Source organism: Pogonomyrmex barbatus, unplaced genomic scaffold (assembly GCF_055798465.1).
Source record: "Pogonomyrmex barbatus isolate J1 unplaced genomic scaffold, ASM5579846v1 scaffold10, whole genome shotgun sequence".
In the NCBI taxonomy this organism is placed as follows: domain Eukaryota; kingdom Metazoa; phylum Arthropoda; class Insecta; order Hymenoptera; family Formicidae; genus Pogonomyrmex; species Pogonomyrmex barbatus.
In genome coordinates this window covers 3,326,166-3,347,201 of record NW_028297099.1, presented here as the reverse complement: position 1 = coordinate 3,347,201, position 21,036 = coordinate 3,326,166, and the positions used below count along the sequence as shown (strand labels likewise).

General features: G+C 37.1%; 1 protein-coding gene across 9 annotated transcripts in view; it reads left to right on the top strand.

Moving 5' to 3' along the window:
- The window catches only part of rg (A kinase anchor protein rugose), a 176,377-nt gene that overhangs the window by 40,664 nt on the left and 114,677 nt on the right, over positions 1–21,036 (top strand). For all 9 annotated transcript variants that reach the window (XM_089085513.1, XM_011646589.3, XM_011646582.3 and 6 more), the window contains exon 2: positions 16,642–16,746. In XM_089085513.1, coding sequence (XP_088941639.1) covers positions 16,642–16,746 — 105 coding nt within the window. The remainder of the gene's footprint in view (positions 1–16,641; positions 16,747–21,036) is intronic.

The following is a 21,036-nucleotide window of genomic DNA, read 5'->3' as shown; positions in this document are numbered from 1 at the left end:
CGCAAACTGTCGGGGCTTGTAATGATTTTTTACACGATTTTGCGTCTTGATGTTATGCGCGGGTGGGTACAACAGAAGAACGTCATTTCATTAGCGATGCAATGCCTTTCCTCTCACTTACTCACTCACTTACGATATAGACGCGCTTCCACGAGCGATGCTTTATTACGAACTTTGTCGGCGAGATAACGAAGCGGAGATAGACGCGAAAAACATGTTTCCTCGCTTCCCACGTGCCGCACGGAGCCAATCCCACGCGGCTTCTATAGTCGGCATAAAAATAGAACCTGCAACAATGTTTCACAGTTTTTACCACGACGCGATGTTTATTTCATACTTCACGCGATATTTCGCGCTAACTAGCATGACTAGCACGAAGCAGTCTGAATGATTCGTTACCATGTATTGCATGACATTTTTGCGAAATGGTAAAAAAATGTCTAACATTTCCGACGCAATAAAAAAAAAATTGTATTCATATATAATAAATCACATAAAAGTAAAAGAGGAAAAAAAATTGTATGATTTATGCATAAACTTCCTATCGAGAAGCAAATAAATGGTTACAATAAATAATCCTCTGGTTTTTATTTAATAATTATAATAAAAGAATTTTCAATTCAAAGCCCGTAATTTTCGATTGTTGCGAATGTTGTATAGAAATGAATTAAAAGAGGCTAAGTGGAGCATAATTGGAATTACATATCTGCAATTCATGCCGCGCGCTTGTGTCGACATGACGATTCCAGGATTCATGTACAAGTGAGTTAAAAAAAATTTGTGCGGGCGCACGGAATTAAATCCGGATCGGCGCAACAACGGTGGAGCGCGATTTAAATTGGGATGCACGGTTGCAGCAATTCGAATTTTGAAACCGGACAAAGGCGATCGCTTGCAGTCGATGGCTAAATCGATGAAACGATGCCGCTTTCATTGATTAGAATCCGGTGTTCAGCTTACGGCGCGGCACGTCCGAGTCGAGCCGCAAACTCACGAAACCGCGAGCCAAACGAGCACCAGCGGCAGCCGCGTGCGCGATCGCGCGCGTTCATAGGTCCGTGCAGTTTGGATGTATGTCACAAATACGTGGCGTGTCGCGTACGCGCGTATGACGCGTATCCAATCCGACATTCTGCCGGCGTACTCAATTGCGCGCCACGCAACACTACGGATACAAATTGAATTCCGATATAATTGAAACGTATCAATGGCGCCACTCGAGCACGAAGACGAGCTTCGAGTGTTGCGTCTTTAATGCCTTATCCGAATGAACGAACGAGAGTAGACACTCGAGGCGAACGACCGAGGGTAGGGAGACAGGGGGACGAAATCTATACGGAAACGAAACCCTCGGAAACCCGTCTAGTCTGCCCTCGCGACATTTCTTTATTTATTCGTCTTCCTCACTTACGGGGGGGATGGCCGCGCGGTACTTCCGATATTTTTCCTCTCGAGCGGCAGTCCGGCGTTTTTCTTTGCTCTCGAAATGCGTCGAATCTGATTACGCGGTGTACACGAAACGAGACGTGGAAGTAGAAAAACCGCTCGCCGTTCGGCGATATTGGCTACTCGATATTGGCCACTCTCCGGATACGCTGGATAATACTCGTTATTTCAAGATTGATCCGAGCTGAGAATACTCGGTGGAAATCAACTGCGGTGGTAAGACCGCGCTTTCGCGTAATTTATATGCATAACTGCGAGACAATATTACTCGAAATCTAAAATATGCCGCGAAAATATTCGATATTACATATTTGAAAAAGATGATCCGCCAATGGTACTCGTTTCATATGAATATTTAGAGGATACACTTCATGATTTTTTCTTTAAAAAAAAAAATCCATTTCCTTTACAAATATTCTGTTCTCTTCAATCTACACTACTTTGTATAACTACTATCTATAGATACATAAAATTACATTTTTCCTTATGCATTTAAAAAAAAATATTTCTTATATCCCTCATTATCTAGAAAGTACACTTGGAAAGTAACATATATAGTGAATATGGATAGTTCTTCTGAGATGAATAACGGGCTACTTACTAGCAACTAGTAACTATTTATATAAATATCGTTATTATACACATAATCCCGAGTAAAAATTGGAACTCATATATATCTAGTCATGACATAAAAAAATTGTGTCTTACATAATTTCTAGTTTTTTTAGCTAAATGTTAGCCGTAAATGTAACGCTCATTTCTCCTAGTGGTAATACAAAATAAATTGGCTAATAATTAGACATAAAAAATAATTAGTAGCTATCTAGCCTAGACTAGACATATACTATGTAAGACACAACTTTTCTATGTCATGACTAGATACATATAAGTTCCAACTCGGGATATTAATAATAAGACGGGATATTAATAATAAAATATGGTGATTATTATCTCGCTAGTTACATCTGGACTTGTTGACCGTGAGCTCAATTACATGGCGAATACAACGGTTGTACAACGAAATTTTGTTCTAAGCCTCCGTGCGTTTGCCTCTAGTCCACGTACCGACCTATTTAGCTCGAGGCGGTTCCGCACCGCCTCGAATTATACATCAATCATTACATTTCGGCATTTCTCAACCCCGATAACACACCCGCGTCCGACATCCTTGCAACCTGTGTTGTGCCGCGGAATTATGGAAGACCCAGATGAAAAGTTTATCGCAACGGCATATACGATGAGAATATAAACCGCCACGTCGAACGGGAATTTCACATCGCTGAATAATTCCATTCTGTTATACGCGCGCCTTGCGCATAATTTATCCGACGCTCTTGCGATAATGATGAGGCATGACCGTTCAGTGCAGGCGAACGATTGATTTTCCCGCATGATGATGGGATATTCTTTTTATTCGTTCGCACTGAGAAAAATATTTCAGTCATGTTAGTTTGTCGTTGGAACGGATGGGACGGGTATGACGGTTTCGTCGCGCGAACGGCGAAGGCAACAAAAGAGAGGGCGGAGTGCAACACACGTATACGCATGCATCTCGCGTCCAATCTACATGAAGAGAAGTGTTCGATATGTGAGCGAGTTTCTCTCCTTTTTTTCTCCTCTCTCTATCTCGTCGGCAATTGCCATTGACTGGGCTAGGATGAATCTACGCAAATAGCGAGCGAACGATGAAAGTTATAGCGCTCAAATTTGGATGGTTGATTTTTATTCTTGCCGCTCAACTTCCCTCGGGCTTTCACTCGGACTTTTTCTCGTTATCCTGCCGTATGATTGCGAAGGGTGACGATAACGATCTATTGTACCGCTCTCTGCTTCGCGGCAACAAAGAGGTACCGCGTATGACGTCACTTCTTTTAACGGAATGTTTTAATTTTCAACAATATTCTCGTTAACGAAATTTTAAACTAAAATAAAAATATAATTTCGTTCGTCGTTTGCTATTTTATGTATTTCGAAATTAATTAGAAGATATTTTCGTTAGAGAAGAGGTAGTGATATTCTAAAATAAGAGTAGATAAAATAAGAAGGATAGGTGACGTACCATGGGAAAGAAAAATGTCGCGCGTAATGAAACTTTGAGAATCAGATTTTGTGCTCGTTCATGAAGCGGTCATCTAAGAGAACGGACTCGTAGATAGGATGCGTCGGTGATAGAAGAAAGTACGCGGAAAAAGGGCTGTAAAAAGAAGGAAGATGGCTATTGGATGGTAGACATAGCCTTTCGACTTCGTGCTCCGTTTGATCTTTCCTCAGAGACAAACTGTCGTCTTTCTACGTCTCTCCGAGTTCCTAGTACGGCACCTATGCTTGCATTGTAACCTAGCTGCCTGCAGCTACGATCCTTTTTTCTTTTACGCTTTTCGCATGCACAATTCTCGCCTACTGCTTTCGCGCGTTTCCGTCGGCTTTCCTCTCGTCCCTTTTATCGTTTGCACCTCATGGTGGACATTTGCAACAAGCCCGGTTTCACTTTGTGACGCGATGCGATAAGAATATGTCGCACGACACTGTGTGCTACGTTCGCGAATAAAATCGTTAAACACACCTGTGTAATTTTCGTGGAAAATGCAATTCCCGATTTATGTGATTCAGTGCGTCCTCTTTACGAATGTGATTTTAGAATTCTATAAGAGTTTAAAGAGTTCGCGGAATATATTGTAGATATCTACATACGTGTCATCCTTCATCATCTGGAAAAGATACACAAGAAAAGGATTGGTACACACGAATATATTTTCACGAAACTACAAACCCTAGCTTTGTATCACCACCACCGCGAAAATTTATTGCTAAGTGAATCGCGCAACTGCGCGTCGACACCAGCACTCTCATCATTAAATCTGCGGTTTGCTTTACTCACATTTGCTCGTTATCGTCCGTTAGCGCTCTGCGGAATTTCCCACCGCGCAGAAATGAAAATAGCATTGCCGAAGCGTGCAAGTGAAGAGAGAAAAAGAAAAAAAAAAGTACAGGATAATGGTTAGTACGATGAATATCATTTGTTTCAGCGTTGCACGATACTCGTATTTTCTGAAGCATGATAAACTATTCTTGGCGCATTTTGATTAAATCCACGCATTAACAAAGTTTCCACTTATTATAGAAATATAGGATCGTCGGAAATTCGAGTAATTAGCGTGCACGTGGGATTTCGCTGTGCACAAATTTGTGGATGTTTAAAACTTTTTTATAATCTAACACCAAATCGTATTTTGAACACAGTACTTTTAATTTATAACGTTGGAACTTTCGATTTAATGCTCGTTATAATTTTTATTATAATTCCTAATATAATTCTCTAATATAAGAGATAGTGTATTTTAATTTTTGAGATTTTTGTTTCCAATACATTGTTGTTTTGTGGCAATACATACTGTTAAAACATAATATTTAAAATAATTATATTATTTCCTAATTTTTATAAATAATATAATTATTTTAAATATTATTTCATAATATTTAAAATAATTATATTATTTATAAAATAATTTATATTATTTCCTTTGAAAAGACGCACGTGTCTAAATCGTTCGATTAAATAATGCATTCGTACGATCATACATACACAATATTTGCACAACGATACAGTCGGTAGATAAAATTCTAGGCGGTAAAATTCTACCCTAGACGAACTAGAAACATGTTAAATGTAAAAGTCGAGCAGAGTGCATCCTATATTTTCGACGTCTCCGTAAATACGACCGTTGCGCCCTGAATTCGAAAGCAAACTGTCAGCACCAATATCCAATATAAACTGGCATTGAATGTACATCCCGATAAGAACTTGGTTCTCCGCTTGCCGAATCGATCTTCGTGCGAGTCCTTAAGCAAATAGTTTCGGACCTACATCATCTACGTCGATATATCTTAATCAATTATCTGCACATACGTTGACAGCAAATGTTGATTGACTGTTTGATCGTTCGAGGATTGATATGAGGATTGGTAGACGATAAAGATAGCGATATTTAGTATATTGTATTTGCGAGATAACAAATGCATGAGTAAATATTATAATTTTGCGTAAATAAAATAATAATTTATACTTTCAATAACAGAATCCGATATCAATTCCTTTGAAATTCTAATGAAACCAGAGATTTCCCATTCCATGCATAGATATCGGCAACTCCACCATTGATCACAGTTAGTAGAGATGAGGTCAATATTCGTTAGTTTACTATATTAATAAGATGACTATTAATGAATCCTGAAACTTTTAGATACGTGAAAGTAAAAGGTAATGGAAATATATCATAAAAAAATCTATAAAAACTGCAAGCTTTCATAAATTCCCGATGTTTTCACGTAGGTACACGAACTTTTCGGTACGAAGTACTAACGTGCAGAAATTCGATGTCAGATTTAGTGGATATTCATGCACGAATGTTTCGCATTCTGAATTGAAACCCGCCGATTACCCATCGTATCATGATTCGTCGAGGTCGATTATGCGATGCCACGCACGGCTGCTTCCTGCTAATGCTGCGATCTTGCAGTCCGCCGGTGTGGCGGAGCCCTCTCAAAGCACGCAGGTTACAAATTACAGGCGCCCCGACGTCGGTGCCCTCATGTCGCGACGTAAAATTATGATCTCCCTCTCACCTCCAATTAAGCCGACCGCCCACGCTCGCTTCCCTGTCGGCACTCGATCTTCTGAAAAGCTCGGCGGGCGCTCTCGTGACGTCAACATGCCGCGGCTCTCAGTTTTGTTTGTCCCGAGATTTACCCTACGCATATTTTACCGAGTAAGGGATGCGACGAACATCTCGACGTGGCAATTCTAGACATTTTCCACACGACGTAACTGATTATTGTTAAACTTCGTGACTTTCGAAAGTCTGCTATCTGATTGATTCAATGGAAAATGATTAAATTATTTATATAAAAAAAAAAAAATCAAATTATCAATTCCACATTTTTTTTCATCTCTTATAGAGGATATATAATTTTTTATATAATTTTTTCGAATTATTATATGATTAATAAATATTCCAGAAAATATTGAATAGAATAATATGAATTTTATATAGTACAAAGGAGGAGAATCGATAGTGAGTATCTATTCGAGGGGTTCCTATCGAATTGGAAATTGCTTCATGCTGCAGGCACTGCACTTCGAGATGAATGATCCATGTGTAGTCGACAGTGCTAACAACGAGAAACACAAACAGACCTCAGGCTGCCTACGGATTGGATCACTAGATTTCATTGCGCCGAGATGAGTCACTTCAATCACGTTCAATTATGGGCGAAGTACTCGAACGGATTAGATCGATCGACATCGTCATTATCCCTTGATGAGTACGAAACCCTTGATGTGAAAAGGATGAACTAGCTATCGTGATCTTGTCAACTCAAATTTGAGTTTCGCACATATTTGTGTTCTCTCTCCCTCCTCTTCTCACCCCTCTTCTCCCTCTTTCACCCTGTTTATTCTCTTCACATCAATTATTGCGGATTTATCAACTTAAATAAGTTACACAAGTCATTATATTGCACGAGCAATTTATGCAAATTTATTATGATTATTATGAATGACAATTATTATTATGATTAAAAATCGCATAGAGGATTAAATATTTGATAATATGATTATCAATATCAATTTTACATGCATAATAACAATACCGTTTCGAATCTACATTTGGTTAGATGAACCATTTTTGAAATCTCGAGATTAACGAGCTTATCGAGAAAGAGCGAGGGAGGGGCAGATTGTTAACTATACGTGAGAACGGACAATACGCCGAAACAGCACCGGCCCGATCGATTTTAGCACAGAACTCGGGTTCTCGACGCGAAGCATGTCAACTCACCGTAAATAATGACGTACACGGTTTTGCGACAGACATGCATCAATCTGACAGACCTGTGACCGGCGTTCTCGCGTTTATTTTAATTAATCCATTAACTGAGTCAAAGCACTGCCGAAATTGCGTGAATGGAGATTTGTCGCTTGCAATCAACGAACTACACAATGCACAGCGCACGCGTTACTTTGATATTGAAACTAGAAACTCGTATACTTTATGCGGGCACCGCGTCGTATTATCGGATGTTCTTATCGATGTTCTGACATAATAAAGATGGCAGTTAAAAGAGATACACGTCATGCCGTATCACAGTTGGATGAATTCTATTGAACGCGCAAACGCCAGAAAGTAATATGACTTAAGTGGAAAAGGAACTGAATATAAAGTACATAATGTAGGATGATATACAAATAACTTTGATGATATTTATAACACTTTTCGATTACGATGCTTTATATGTACAGAGATAATAATCATATATTAAGTTCCATGATTTTAGATGATTATTACATAAATGAGTCATTTTCCAACATTTTGTTACGTTTGTTAATCATCATAATGATTGCTAATTGTAAAATATAAAAAAGGACTAAAGAGATGTTATGTTTGTAACGTATCTCGCAACGAAATAATTAAAGTATCGGTCAGCTTGTTTTAACTAATTCTCATCGCAACACGAACTCATTAGTATGTAATTAACAGTTTGTTTAAAACGATGAGCTTCGCAGAATTAAACGATATTGAACGCAATGTCGCATATAACTTAAATTATCTCTCACTAATTGAATCCGTTTATTGATTATGTGAAATTTTGCGCGCCCTAGCCCAACGAAAGTTCTTTCTAGCAGGAGAGATATTACTAAATATTTTCGACGATTTCTTTTTTGTTCATGTCCCGCTGAATAATCTCTATGCACGACTAACATTCCTCAGCATTCCGAAACTTTTTTATTTTTTTACCGACACGGAAAAGAGCAATACCTAGCGTTCGAACTCAGCATATTTGAAAACTCTCCTGGTCTTAGAATGCAACTATTCGTAACTGGACAGGGCATATACTGTGTGTCGGAAAACTTTAGACTTTACCATAAGGCAGAATAATATTTTTCTGTATGTTTTAGATCTCTTTCTCTCTTCCTCGAATCCGTTTTCTCGAGTAAAACATTTCTCTCTTTCTATCATCTTACCGAGACTCATAAATCTTCACATTTAGCTAATATTAGACATAATAAAAAAGACATATAAAAAAGACATTTATTAAACAAATAAAATAAATAGTTAATACTAATTATGATCCGAATTGATTATAAACACACGACACAATTCATTACGCGCACGCTATTTTTAGGAAGCTTTTTTTTCACGGCGCTTTGGATCATTACTTGCCTTGTCAAATACTCAGAACTAATTGCGAGATCAGAGCTTTCAAGCACAAAAGAGGTATCGTTATTAATGAATAGGATCCCACACGAACGAGATATTAACATCGTGAGCGTCTGATTTCTCTTGCGATCATTTTCATCTCTGCTTTCTCCTCTGCTATCCCTTTCTCTTTTCAGGAACTTCGAAGTTCCTTTCCCCCTAACGAGCAGCGCCAATAACAATAATGAGAGAAAATGGCAGAACTCCAATGAAGAGTATAGTACTATCATTACTTGGCTTGTTTATGACTGCTTCGTCACTTCTGCGTAGTATTCTCGTTAAAGCTAGGGAAAATACGGCACGGAATCCGCGGCAGGGTGTCACAAGTTTCATTAATTAAGGGAGAAGCGTCTCCGAGCGGTGCCATCGTCGTCATCGTACGTGAACGCAAATGGTAGCGTCTGCGTGTTAAGTAGAATACGTGAGAAATATGTGAGAAGGGACTGACATGATCCAGAGATGACACTGGCAACACTTGTCATATTACGTATACTGTAATAATTATCGCAACAACTAAGTTTCTTAATTAGATTTATTCATTTAATTTACTTAATTATCTATATTTGTATTTTATTGCGTTTATTTATTATTAGTTATATAAAAAAAAAATCGATTCTTCCGAAAAATTAAAGAAATTTTTCTCCAATCATTTTTATTTTGTTTTATCCTTTACAGACTTTCTTTATAGGATATTTAAATATTTAGAAAAAAAATATTGTTTTAATTTATAGATTATTTTAAAGTTTTAATTTTCCAAAAGATATCCAACATACATATATATTTCGCAATTTCTAAAAATATGCTTTATGATTATATATGTATGAATAATTGAGGCACGATTTTATTATCGATCCGTTTATCGTCCTGAGGAAGAAGATGACGTCTATTCAATGATATAACAGCCGACTATATAATCGTTCTGTTAATTGTAATGTCAGACATGCGGAAACTCAATTCGTGATCTCACTTTCGTGACACTCTCCACGACACGGAGAGACCTCGCCTAGCATTTACCAAACATGATCCCAACTCGGGATTCGTCGGCACGCGGACATTGAGCCAGGAATCGTGAGATTGACCCCGACTTCAACATTGCTCCGAATGCAAATCGGATAGTTTACACCAATGCAACGGCTCGAGATGCTTTTGGATTACGTCCTGTGATGCATGTTCGAAGACGCCTGACGACAGCGCGAATGTCAGAGTCCGGTATGTGTTAGTCCGAGTCTAGAGAGTGACAGAGTGCTTACGTGGCGATGCCTCGTGGTCTCCAATTACGACGGAGAATTTCTCCTATTAATTTCTTCCGTGTCGGATAAGCGCGGGAGCAAAATGGATGGGATATCGTCAAACGCACGCTTCACTAAAATTCCAACGTAAACGGCAGCAAAGCAAATTATGCAAAATTTTAGGAAGTTATTGAAATGATTATTATCATAACTATCGTTACCGTGGTTTCCTGCGTACTTGAATAAACAATGATTCGATGGGTACAATTCAATCAAATGCACGTGTAATGAAGCGTACGCATTGTCATTACTGTTTATCATGTTTTCGCCCAGTGCATTATGTATATGAGAAAATTTACATTCAAATGCATTCTGACATTTCGAAATTGGTTGCGTTACAGCACCGTTCGATTGTAGCGGGGGCTTCAATTCGCGAACACGTACAATAAAATCCTTGTTTTTCCTCAATACGAATACCCTACGGCGGAAGCGCTGTCAATGGAATGATATCCATTAGTTCGCTTGGTGTATTCGCTAATGATGCTTGCCTAACGATGCAATCTATTAACAAGCGCGGCTAGCACAGCACAATCCCTCTGTGCTATGTTCATACGTAAATAGCTAGCCTCCGCGTTACAGGGATCTCGATGCAATGTATGTTACTTATCGGATTGTTCCGGATAGTTTCAAGAGTCTGTGATTTTGGTCCTCGACGTCACGTTCCCCATCGGAGTCAACGTACTGTCACCGACATAGTTGAAACGCGATATGTACGTTGCTACCGGATCTAGAACTACGTTGGAAACTCTGTTTTCACAAAGGCGCCGACGTGTAACAAACGCTGCATGTAACATACTTGTCCTCTTTGAGAAGCACGTAACTAAATAATTGTATGAGATTTTTACCGAGTATTATTACGCATTTAAACAATAGACAGACGAAAATTTCACGTTCTTTATGTATCAAAATGAAATTGTTACGATTAAACATAAGTTAACATATCATTAAACTGTTCACATGTTAATATTTGTATAAATAATATATAATCAAATGAGAATATTTATTCACATTTTCACAGTGCATGGCTCTAAAGATCTGAAATTATTTATGCAGTTGTTGTACAAAACTAGTGTATTAATCGATTTTTTTTTCCTCCATATATGTGTACAAGAATTATGCCAGTCTGGAACTTTAGGGATCCCTGAAAATTCATCAGGGATCTGATGACTAAAAAACATGAATCGCGAAAGAAAGAACAATGCTTGCGAATTTAAAACCATCCAAGATGGCGGTCTAATTAAGAAGCAACGCGAGTAAATATGAAGCGTTGAGCGGAAGCAGTACACGAACGTAAGAAAAAGGGACAGAGGACGAAGAAAAGCAAGCGAGTTACATAGTTCATCCGGAATGTCTGACTTCCTAACCGTGCATCTTTCCTTATTTCTAAATGGAAAGATAAGACCGCTGTTGTACATTATAGATAAGTATACGAAAATATGCAAATCTGCAGCTTTTTAAATTCGTATTTTATTCATTACAAGTACCGACGTTGTAATTTTTAAACAGTAGAAAAGAATGTATGCAAACATAGAATTTAATATAGAATTTTAATTAATCTGAAAAATTAATTATCTGACACGCTCATTTCTTATCTATATCTTATTTCTTAAGAAATTTCTGACATTTATTCGAAATTTTCAGTGAACATAATTCTTGATTACTATCTAAATTAAACGAGATTAAATGGTTATTTCTTGAAATGGAAAAAGCGATGGTATAACGCGACGAAATGTTTAGGAAAGAGCAATGAAATTTCCGATTCCACAACAGAGGGAGAGAATTATTCAAATCTGCGTCCCCACGTTACGAGCAAATGTCGCCAAAAGTCGTAAAGTCGCAAGATAGGGTGAAACGGCAATAGGCACGTGGCCTGAAATTCCCTGGGATACAATTTGCAAATGCCCTACTGAAATAATCCCTGGCGCACAGAGAATTTCCCATGTTGGATCGAGTAGCCGTGAACCAAAGAAAACAACATCACCGACAGTTTCCACTACACGGCAACTCGAAAACTCGATATGCACACGTCAAACATACGTCTCGTAACGCAACTTTAATTCTCGATTTTTCACTCTGATGCAATAACCAATTGTGAAGCTCACTTAAATAAAGACAGTGATTTGCAGTAATATTGACCGAGAGTGAAACGTTGTAGTATCAAGAGTGGTAAATCGAAAGAAATCTTATGTTAGTAAAAAAAAAAAAAAAGCAATTATTATTATTTTAACACTAAATAAAAAAATGAAAAAAAGTCGAGAGAAAACATTTGGGATACTAAAACGTAATTGTTTTGCGAGATTAAACGATAGATAAACCGCTGTGTTTTACGCAGTTACATCGCAGTTAACGTGACTGAGATTACTTCGACATGTATGCGCGACATGTAACTCACACGTGCGTCGTCGCGTGCAGTATTACAAATTCAAATGCAGCACTCATATTGTCAGAGTTATGTTCCCCAACGGCGACTTGTCACAGAGTCGACATTTCGCGCGACAGAACGCGCGAGCCGTAAGCCCTTGTACCGATATGTAAATAGAGCCGATGGAGATCTCGCGGAAGTCTCACGGGGGCGCATAGAACAGTTGACCATATCATCCGGCGATTGAAATGCAGATCTCGATGTAGATTAATGACATCCCGAAGTAGATGCGTGCTCGTCGATCCGCTAGACTATGCTTGCCTACTCTGACAGAAATGATATAACGCCCTTGATCCACGGGTCTTCCGCAAGATGATATACGTGCGACTACGCGTCGCATCACTACGATACGTATTTCCGCAAAAACGCGGGTTTCTTTTATACTTATAAACATTCAGTATATCAGTACATTAAATTATCAAATCTTTCGCAGTGTTTTTATATAATTTTTTTCGTATTCTCTAAAAAGTTTATGTGTTTTCATAATATTTTACTATCTTTTAAAAAAAGAAATTATATTATTTAATTTGCATCAAGAATTTTCTCTCATTTTTAATAGCAAATTAAAGTCAAAAGCGTACAAATATATAGAATCAAGAGAAACACATTTTCAGAGGAAATGGAGGGCATCTAAAATTTCACAAACAGGATTTGTCTTTGCAGTAACTCGATAAAGACTTTTCACACAAACAGCACGAACGCGTTCGCATCGTACTTTGTACCTCCGTGAGTAAGAAGTTTACAACTGGCAAATCGATTTTTCAGCAAAATTTATTTACGTTCATACTTTACAATAATGACTATCGCATCGTAACACGAAGCATAAATATTAATAAATTTTGCTTAACGATCTATAAAAAAAAAACTGCGAGTTGAATTATTATGTGTCGATAGCAAAGTACTGAATTATATAGCATAACGCAATTATTGTCACCATCATTATTTTGTGACCATTACATATATTGGAAATTTTATTTCAAATAGACTTTAGAATTTTTTCATAGCAAAATGTTTTCATAGCATTAAAGGAACTTATCATATAATATTAATTATCAATTTAAAACGGTTTTAATATATACCCACAACTTTGCAAGTTCGCAACTCCGCGTGCTCTATAATAATGAGTCGAATATGCAAGTTAGACGTGCACTGTGCTTTGCGTAACTGTTTTTGTCAAAGGCATATGCAGGTGTAAAAGCGAATGGTATCTATTAATTAGCGATTAGGTCTACCAGCTCGACCTTAATTCACCGGTTCAGACTCCCTTTTCGCTTGTCCGCTCGTCCTCTCGGCTGCACATATCTGTAGCATCATTTGGATTTGCATGCGACTGTGTTACGTATTTCGCATGATCGTTTATGCATTGCAAAATAGGAATATAGAGTCGAAAATGGAATGGTTAAATGCGAAGAAGAATACGAGCAATTCACATACAAGACTTGAAATAATAAAAGTATAAGTATACTAGTGTCGGTGATTATGTATTTTATACTTAAATATTTTTGTATTGTTTAATTACTAAATTCGTGAAATGTAAAGGGACATAAATAAAATTATTTCTCTTTAAAGAATGACTTAATGCCATAATATGACGACAGAGAACTGCGAATCGAAATATTTTTTTAAATGTTTCTCGATTATCCTTTCGATTCTCGACACTATGTGGGCCGTTAAGATTCGCGCAAGTGATTTGGATCATTCGAAAAATTGCTTTGGCGGCATTGGACCCTCTCTATCGGCAATAATAGGCTCCATCTCTCTCCCACTCTCTATTACGCGAAGACTTATTTTTCTCGAGGGATGAACAATTTCCGAGAATGGCCGCTACGTGATAACGTAAACTTTGATCTACACATTACATCTCTCTCCCTATCTCAGCTTTCCCATACAATGACAGGCGCAAAATATTTCTGAATTGATTGCATATCTCTGATCTCTGATCAATTTTTATTATTTTATGAGAAATATTTTACATTTTAACAAAAGATATTTTTGATTACGCAATTAATCATGTAATCATGAGACATTTTACACCTATAGAAATGCATAATTAAATGCTTCACTTTAATCGGTTTTAATTTTTGGTGATGGAACAGCCAGCTCGTGGCAGACATAACACGGAAAAGAATTAAATTAAATTCCGGACATTATTCTCATGTTCACAGTGCATTTCATATGCAAGAATGAAATTGCATTGTAAATAGTTGAGAGTATGCCAAGCAGCTGTACTTTAAACATCTTGTTTTCCCGTTATATAGTGTTCTATTTTAACTGTTCGTGTAAACAACGGAGAAACAGACGGCAAAACGGAGAATCGTAGAAAGAATTTTTTCATTGATAATCAATTTCAAACAAAATATTGTATTATGTCGAAAAATGATTTACTTCTTTATTAATGATTTATTAGACATGATTCAATAAATATTTAATATTTGTCTTATTATAATAAAATTTTAATTTAATTTTATAGCAATCAGATATAATAATCATTTCGCTGATTTCGATGATCATTTGCAAATATTATGTTAGTTCTGTCGTTATATCAGTCGTCGTTAAATAACCATCTCACAGAAATGATTTGTAGAGTCGACTCGAACGCTAGGAAATATTTGCTAAAGTTACTTCAATTTGGAGAATTACCAAATTGAGTGGCAAATGTTGTCATTTTATTACGCGCAACGTCAGCTTTCCGGAACGCTATGGTAAATCGTGGTAAAAGCGCCGGGCAAAAGTAAGAAAGCTCGAATATACTATCGAACACTGCGCCTGTGTAACAATTCTATTTTCCCAACAGTGGTTTACGCTTTACCGGCGCCACAAATGCGGTACTAGTTACGAGTTTGGGTAAAAGAGTAACATTCCTTTTCGCGGAAAGTGCGCCTTCGCCTCTCACATGTTTCGCAGAAGAATAGTTTCAAGACTATTCTTTCGGAATGTAGAACAAAACCGATGCTCCTAGCGGTGCTAGCCAATCCCCCAGCTTACAATAAAACCACGGGGAAGCGGGGAGTAAAGTTAAGATCTGGTGTGCCATTTGATCGAAACTGTTGAACCGGGATAAGCTCTATTTTCAATTGCCGGCTTTATAAATGGTCCTGCGTAAGTCATGAATTTTTACGAGCGATCGACGCTCATAAAGATTAGTCATGACCCTGCCGTAGACACAGATATGGCCGTATGAGCGCAAGGAATTTATGATCGATACCAATACGGATGTTTGGTAGAAAGCGAAGCGGGGGTGGAGAGAGGATGGAAGAGAAAGCGGGGAGGGGGGGGGGGGGTGAGCGCGAGATACTTCTCCGGAAATTACGCTCTCTCCGCAGAGGCAGCATTTCCGGTTAAATTATATATAAGTCGTCTCAGTAAGAAGAACAACCGCGAACGGACATAGCCCGTAAGTTTTCCGTGTCCGAAATGTTTTGTCTGCAACGTTTTAGGTATCCTTAAAAATACGTCGGTACTACGGCCGGTACAAATATACGTAAAGTTTCGCCGGATCACTGTTCCAAATTGTCCATGCATGTACATTACATAGACTTTTGGGTAAATAAAAATAGTTTTATTCATTGTTTTTTTTAGGCACAATAACAAATGATACCGTAATGCTCTTAAAAGTATGCAATATGCATATTGTATAATTCAATGCAAATTTTCACTCGCTCATATATTATAAAATATTAAATATTTATTTATTTTATACATATCGCATAAATCGGATATTGTTTTTCAATGTTGAACATGAAATATTTAATGAACCAAGAAATTGTATACACAAAAGCGATGCTGCGTTCGGGAAAAATATGTAACCTACCAATTAATATTAATAACAGTGAAACACAGGGTAATCAACGATTGCTTGTCAAAATGGTATTATGCGTTTTACCCTGCGCGTGACTAGCCGGATTTTGATATTACGGAATAGCATTACGTAACCATTCGTTTGACGTACGTCCGGGTATCGAACGACGAGGCTTTCAGTTAGCAACATTTCCGCGATTAAATACTGACATACACCTCCCTCGGGAAGTTCCGATCCCATTCGCGTCCAGAGTTATTATTTATGACTATCTCATACATTTGGACACACAGAGAAACCAGTAATGAACATATTGTTAAAATAAACTTTACTTGTCAGTATTGTTACTAAAACACTGCCTAACAAATCATAACTATGGTTATATTGATTTTCAACGTTTTCAATGCACGTTCTCTTTTTTTCTATGTGCAGCTCGTGGGCGGTGAATTCGACATGGAGCTGAATTTCGTGATACAGGACGCGCAGAACATCAGGCACATGCTGGAGCTTCTCGACCATTGCCCACCCAATCTCCAGGTAAGCGTGAGCGACGTGATGTTAAACTAGGTCGAATTAATTACACGCGGAAAATATCCACGTAAATCCAGGGAGAATGCGGTGAAGAGTACGGGTGAGCGAGAGCCCGTCGATATTGCAATATCAGTAATTGAAATTGAAAATCTATTGTATATGTGTATACGTGTATATATATATATATATATTTTACACACACACACACACACACACACACACACACACACACACACACACACACACACACACACACGTACATAATACACTTCTTGCAGCGCAATGTTCTCAAGAATGTGGAGAACATGAAGATAGAAAAGTGATTTCTAAGATCCTTCTCGGATATCATCGAATAGAGTCGAGTTACGCTATTGAAGCGTTAGAACTCTGATCGAAGAGTCTCAAACTACTCAATCTTCCCGTTGTTTCGACAGTTCTTGCAATAGACTGCAATTTATATCTTTTTATAAGATTTTTTTTATTTTCTACTATTCGATTCATCTAATTCTTTCCTTTTGTCCATCAACACTTTCGAAGAAATAATTAAATTGTGATTTCTATTCACGTTTTAATTTGTATTTCCTAAAAAATCAACGTAAATGAAATGACGAGTAACTGCTTTGACAAGTAACTGCTTAATTTCTACGTAATCTAGCAAAAAACGCAGAGCGTTCATATATTTAACTAATATTATATTCATCGCAATCATTCCTTTGTCCGACACTACTATATAATTTCCCATCTCGTCTGTTTCCTCTGTCGCAATAGAATAGTTCTATTGTATTATTGAATGTGAATTATCTTCAATGAAAAACGGAGCAATCAATATCGTGTATAGCATATACGCTACGAATGCGTCAAATAGAATCGCAGTAATTGAAGCTGTGCAAAAAAAAACAAATCACTCTTTTTATACTAAAGTCGCAAAATGCTGGTATGATGCCATATTGGAAAGGAAAACTGTGGAGCGTAAGGGCACATATACGAATTTCTAGTTTTCTCTCGTTTCTGCCTTTCTCTCTATCGTTACCTCGCTATTTGATGTAAAAAGAGAGCACGATGTGAGTAGGACACGCACAATCTCGGCGTACAAAAGGATCGGAATCCATTACGCGGCAAATTTTTCTCGGGTAGAAACGAGATTTTTTTTTTTTCGATCACGTAGCATGAGATTTATCACCGCTTTGAATCGTCCGCATCGTCCACTTTTCGTACTAGTGAAGCTTCCAGAGGCGCAACGATTCAGTGAGGAAAAAAATATGATCTCGCAATATCATACTATCAATAAAAAAAAATAGTCTAGCGTAATCTGATCAATATTGATCGATGTAGACATACATCGAGTACTGTCATATAATAACTGGCTAAGGGAGCAATGATTTGTCAAAATATTACTGGCAGAAATAAATCGTCCAGTCCATTTCAATAAATTTGGCACGAATTACGAGACGATTAATTTTCCAATATAATAAAACTTATATATTTCTGTCAATTAATAAAAACAAAATAAACGCTTTGTTTTATTTTTAATTATAATTTTTAATTTGTGTCCTGTTTCTGTTTAATTAATTGTTTAATTCTGTTTAATTAGATTTTTAACAAATGTTTCGAATGACTCTATTTAAATAAAAATATATACATAGCTTTAAAAAATTCTCGCAATTGATTTTTATATGTTATCATGTAAAAAGATTTCACGCAAATCTAATACAAACGCATTTACATATGATTAATTCGTGTCCCATTAAATTTGAAACAAAGAACTATTCTCGTACAGCGTTAGATGTAAAGATTAAAAGGAAAGTCTTTCCGCAAAAAGCACCATCTGCTGTGTATCTTCGAAGTTCGTGTACGCTTCGCTTCGTTAAAAGCGGCACACGACTTAGGCAAAAAAGGAAAGTAAGGGGACGGCGAACTTTTGTAAATAATAGCGGGTCCTTAGCCGCCATGTCGGGTAAAGGAAAATCCGTTTACGCTTTCGTCGCTCTTCGCAAACTCATACACGACACTTGAGCCTTCGCTGCAAACTTTTGGCGTGAAAGTAAATAGAAATTTAAACTAGATGGATGAAATAGACAAAGTTATGAACATTCTGTTTCCCCCCTCGCTAATCATCCGCGGTCGCCTGTCCTTTTCTTCATCAACGAAAATTGCAAATTGCTATACAGTAAAAACCGCACAAATTCAAATCAGGCTTACAGAAATTTGTTATCTAATAAAAATACCCGCCCAGCTAAATTACCAAATTCCTAGAACGGTACTGCGATTTACGTGAAAACTGGAAAGCCGTCGTATCTGGCAGCTGTGGCTGAGATGAGAATTAATTTATACCACGTACGGTTAGGAACACTCGTTTCAGTGCGGTAGAACCGCACCGCGTATAAACGTTAAGATGCAGTTGAAGGGCAAGGGTAAGAGTAAGAACCGGGTCTATATTACTACTATGTACAAAATGTTTCCTCATTTTTGGTTTCCTCACATGTATTTTATTTTATATATAATATAAAAATAAAAAGACCATTCTTTAAATTTTTTCTGATATGAAATATGTTTAACTAAATGTTAATTTAAATATTGTATTAAATTAATATCTGCTTATAAAATTAATCAAGAAAACGATGGCAATGTGGAGGATACTTTCTGTACATAATTCTGTATATAAAATATATAAGTTACATTTATCGTCCGTATGTATTTCTGAGTTCCTATCGGAACTTTTTTATATTATAAATTCGTTTTGTTCCAAAATAAAATATAATTTGTCACTTACCGAGCGATGCGCAGCGCTCGATCTCTTAGTCTGATGTAACTTGATGTCTCTTAGGTTTTCTTCTCCTTTCAGATTCCTTAGTTGCACTCACACGATGTACACTCGCGGAAACGCGGTTAATTATGATTACTATATAGAATACAAGAATCGCGCAATATTTTGCATAGTACTTTCGCTGTTAATCGCGATGTTTCGTAAATTAGCATAACAGACGAATTTCAAATGGTCGGTTGATATAACGCCAAAATTATATTAAGTTAATGATTAACATACGGAGCTAATTAAGGCTGTATCTGTACTGTTCATAGAAAATAATCATGTTTCTCATTCTCTAATACTTGTCGCGATATCGTATATTCAGAGATAATATCGCATGAATGATTTCAGAGTTATATAAAAGCGTAACGAAAACAAAAATTACATTGCATTAGTCAAATCGTCACTTCCACGCAATATTTAAATTGTACTACGAAACAAAATTTCTTAACTTTTAGATCTCAAGTCGATGATAATAGACGTATAATTCTAATATCGTATATAGAAAGCTTTTTGATCCGATAGTTCATGTAAATTATATGTCTATATTACTTCTAAATACGAAAGTGCTAAATAAAGTATGTGTAAATTGTTAAAAAATTCCAAGCGCAACGCGAGATAAATTTCGAATTTAGCAAAATAATAATAAGTAATACAAAGCGGTAGTTTATAATTTCCCTGTGAAACGAATCGCGTGAGATATCCATCTCGGGCTGTATTCCAAAAACGTCCTTTCCGAGGAAAATTTTACTCGAGATATATATAGCACATGTAACGTTTGCTATATTATGTAAGTAAAATCTTCCTCGGAGGGATGTTTTGGGACGTAACCTCGACGTAGGCAAACGTTTCGCCTTGATACATTTGCGGCACAAGTTAGCAACATGCGCGATAATCGCGATGCGATCTTGCCGCTACCATGTTCCGAGAGAAACAAAACACACGGAGCGGTGCCGGCCACTGCCTAATAGCTCGAGTTGCGACGCATGTATGATAGCGCGGCGCTGTAATCTTGTTTACACAACGGTCTGCGCGCTAAATGGGCAGGCCGCGAAAAACAAAATAAACGCAGAGTGTCGTATTTCCAGCCCACTTATCACCACTATGAAACATTTATCGTATTAATCTCACTTTAGATGATCTACAATGCGCGTTATTAAATTGCAGATTAGATTTCTTGTAACTTTATACACCGCGCCCATACAATATGTATCTTAACTGTGTGCTTTATGCGCGCGTACATCCCGATTCCTTTTCAATCACAAATTGCAAACAGACGTAAATTATATAAATCATTTAAAGCGGCAAATGCATGCCGACATTTTGTTTGTTCCGTTTAAAATTAATTTTGAATGTGCTACGATTGTATGTTAAAGTTGACGTTTAACTGAAAGAATATGACATCGATATATTTTTATATTACAATTTTTTATTCTAATTAATTTTCAATATAAAACATTGCGTTCAATATAAATAATCGCAAGAGAGGA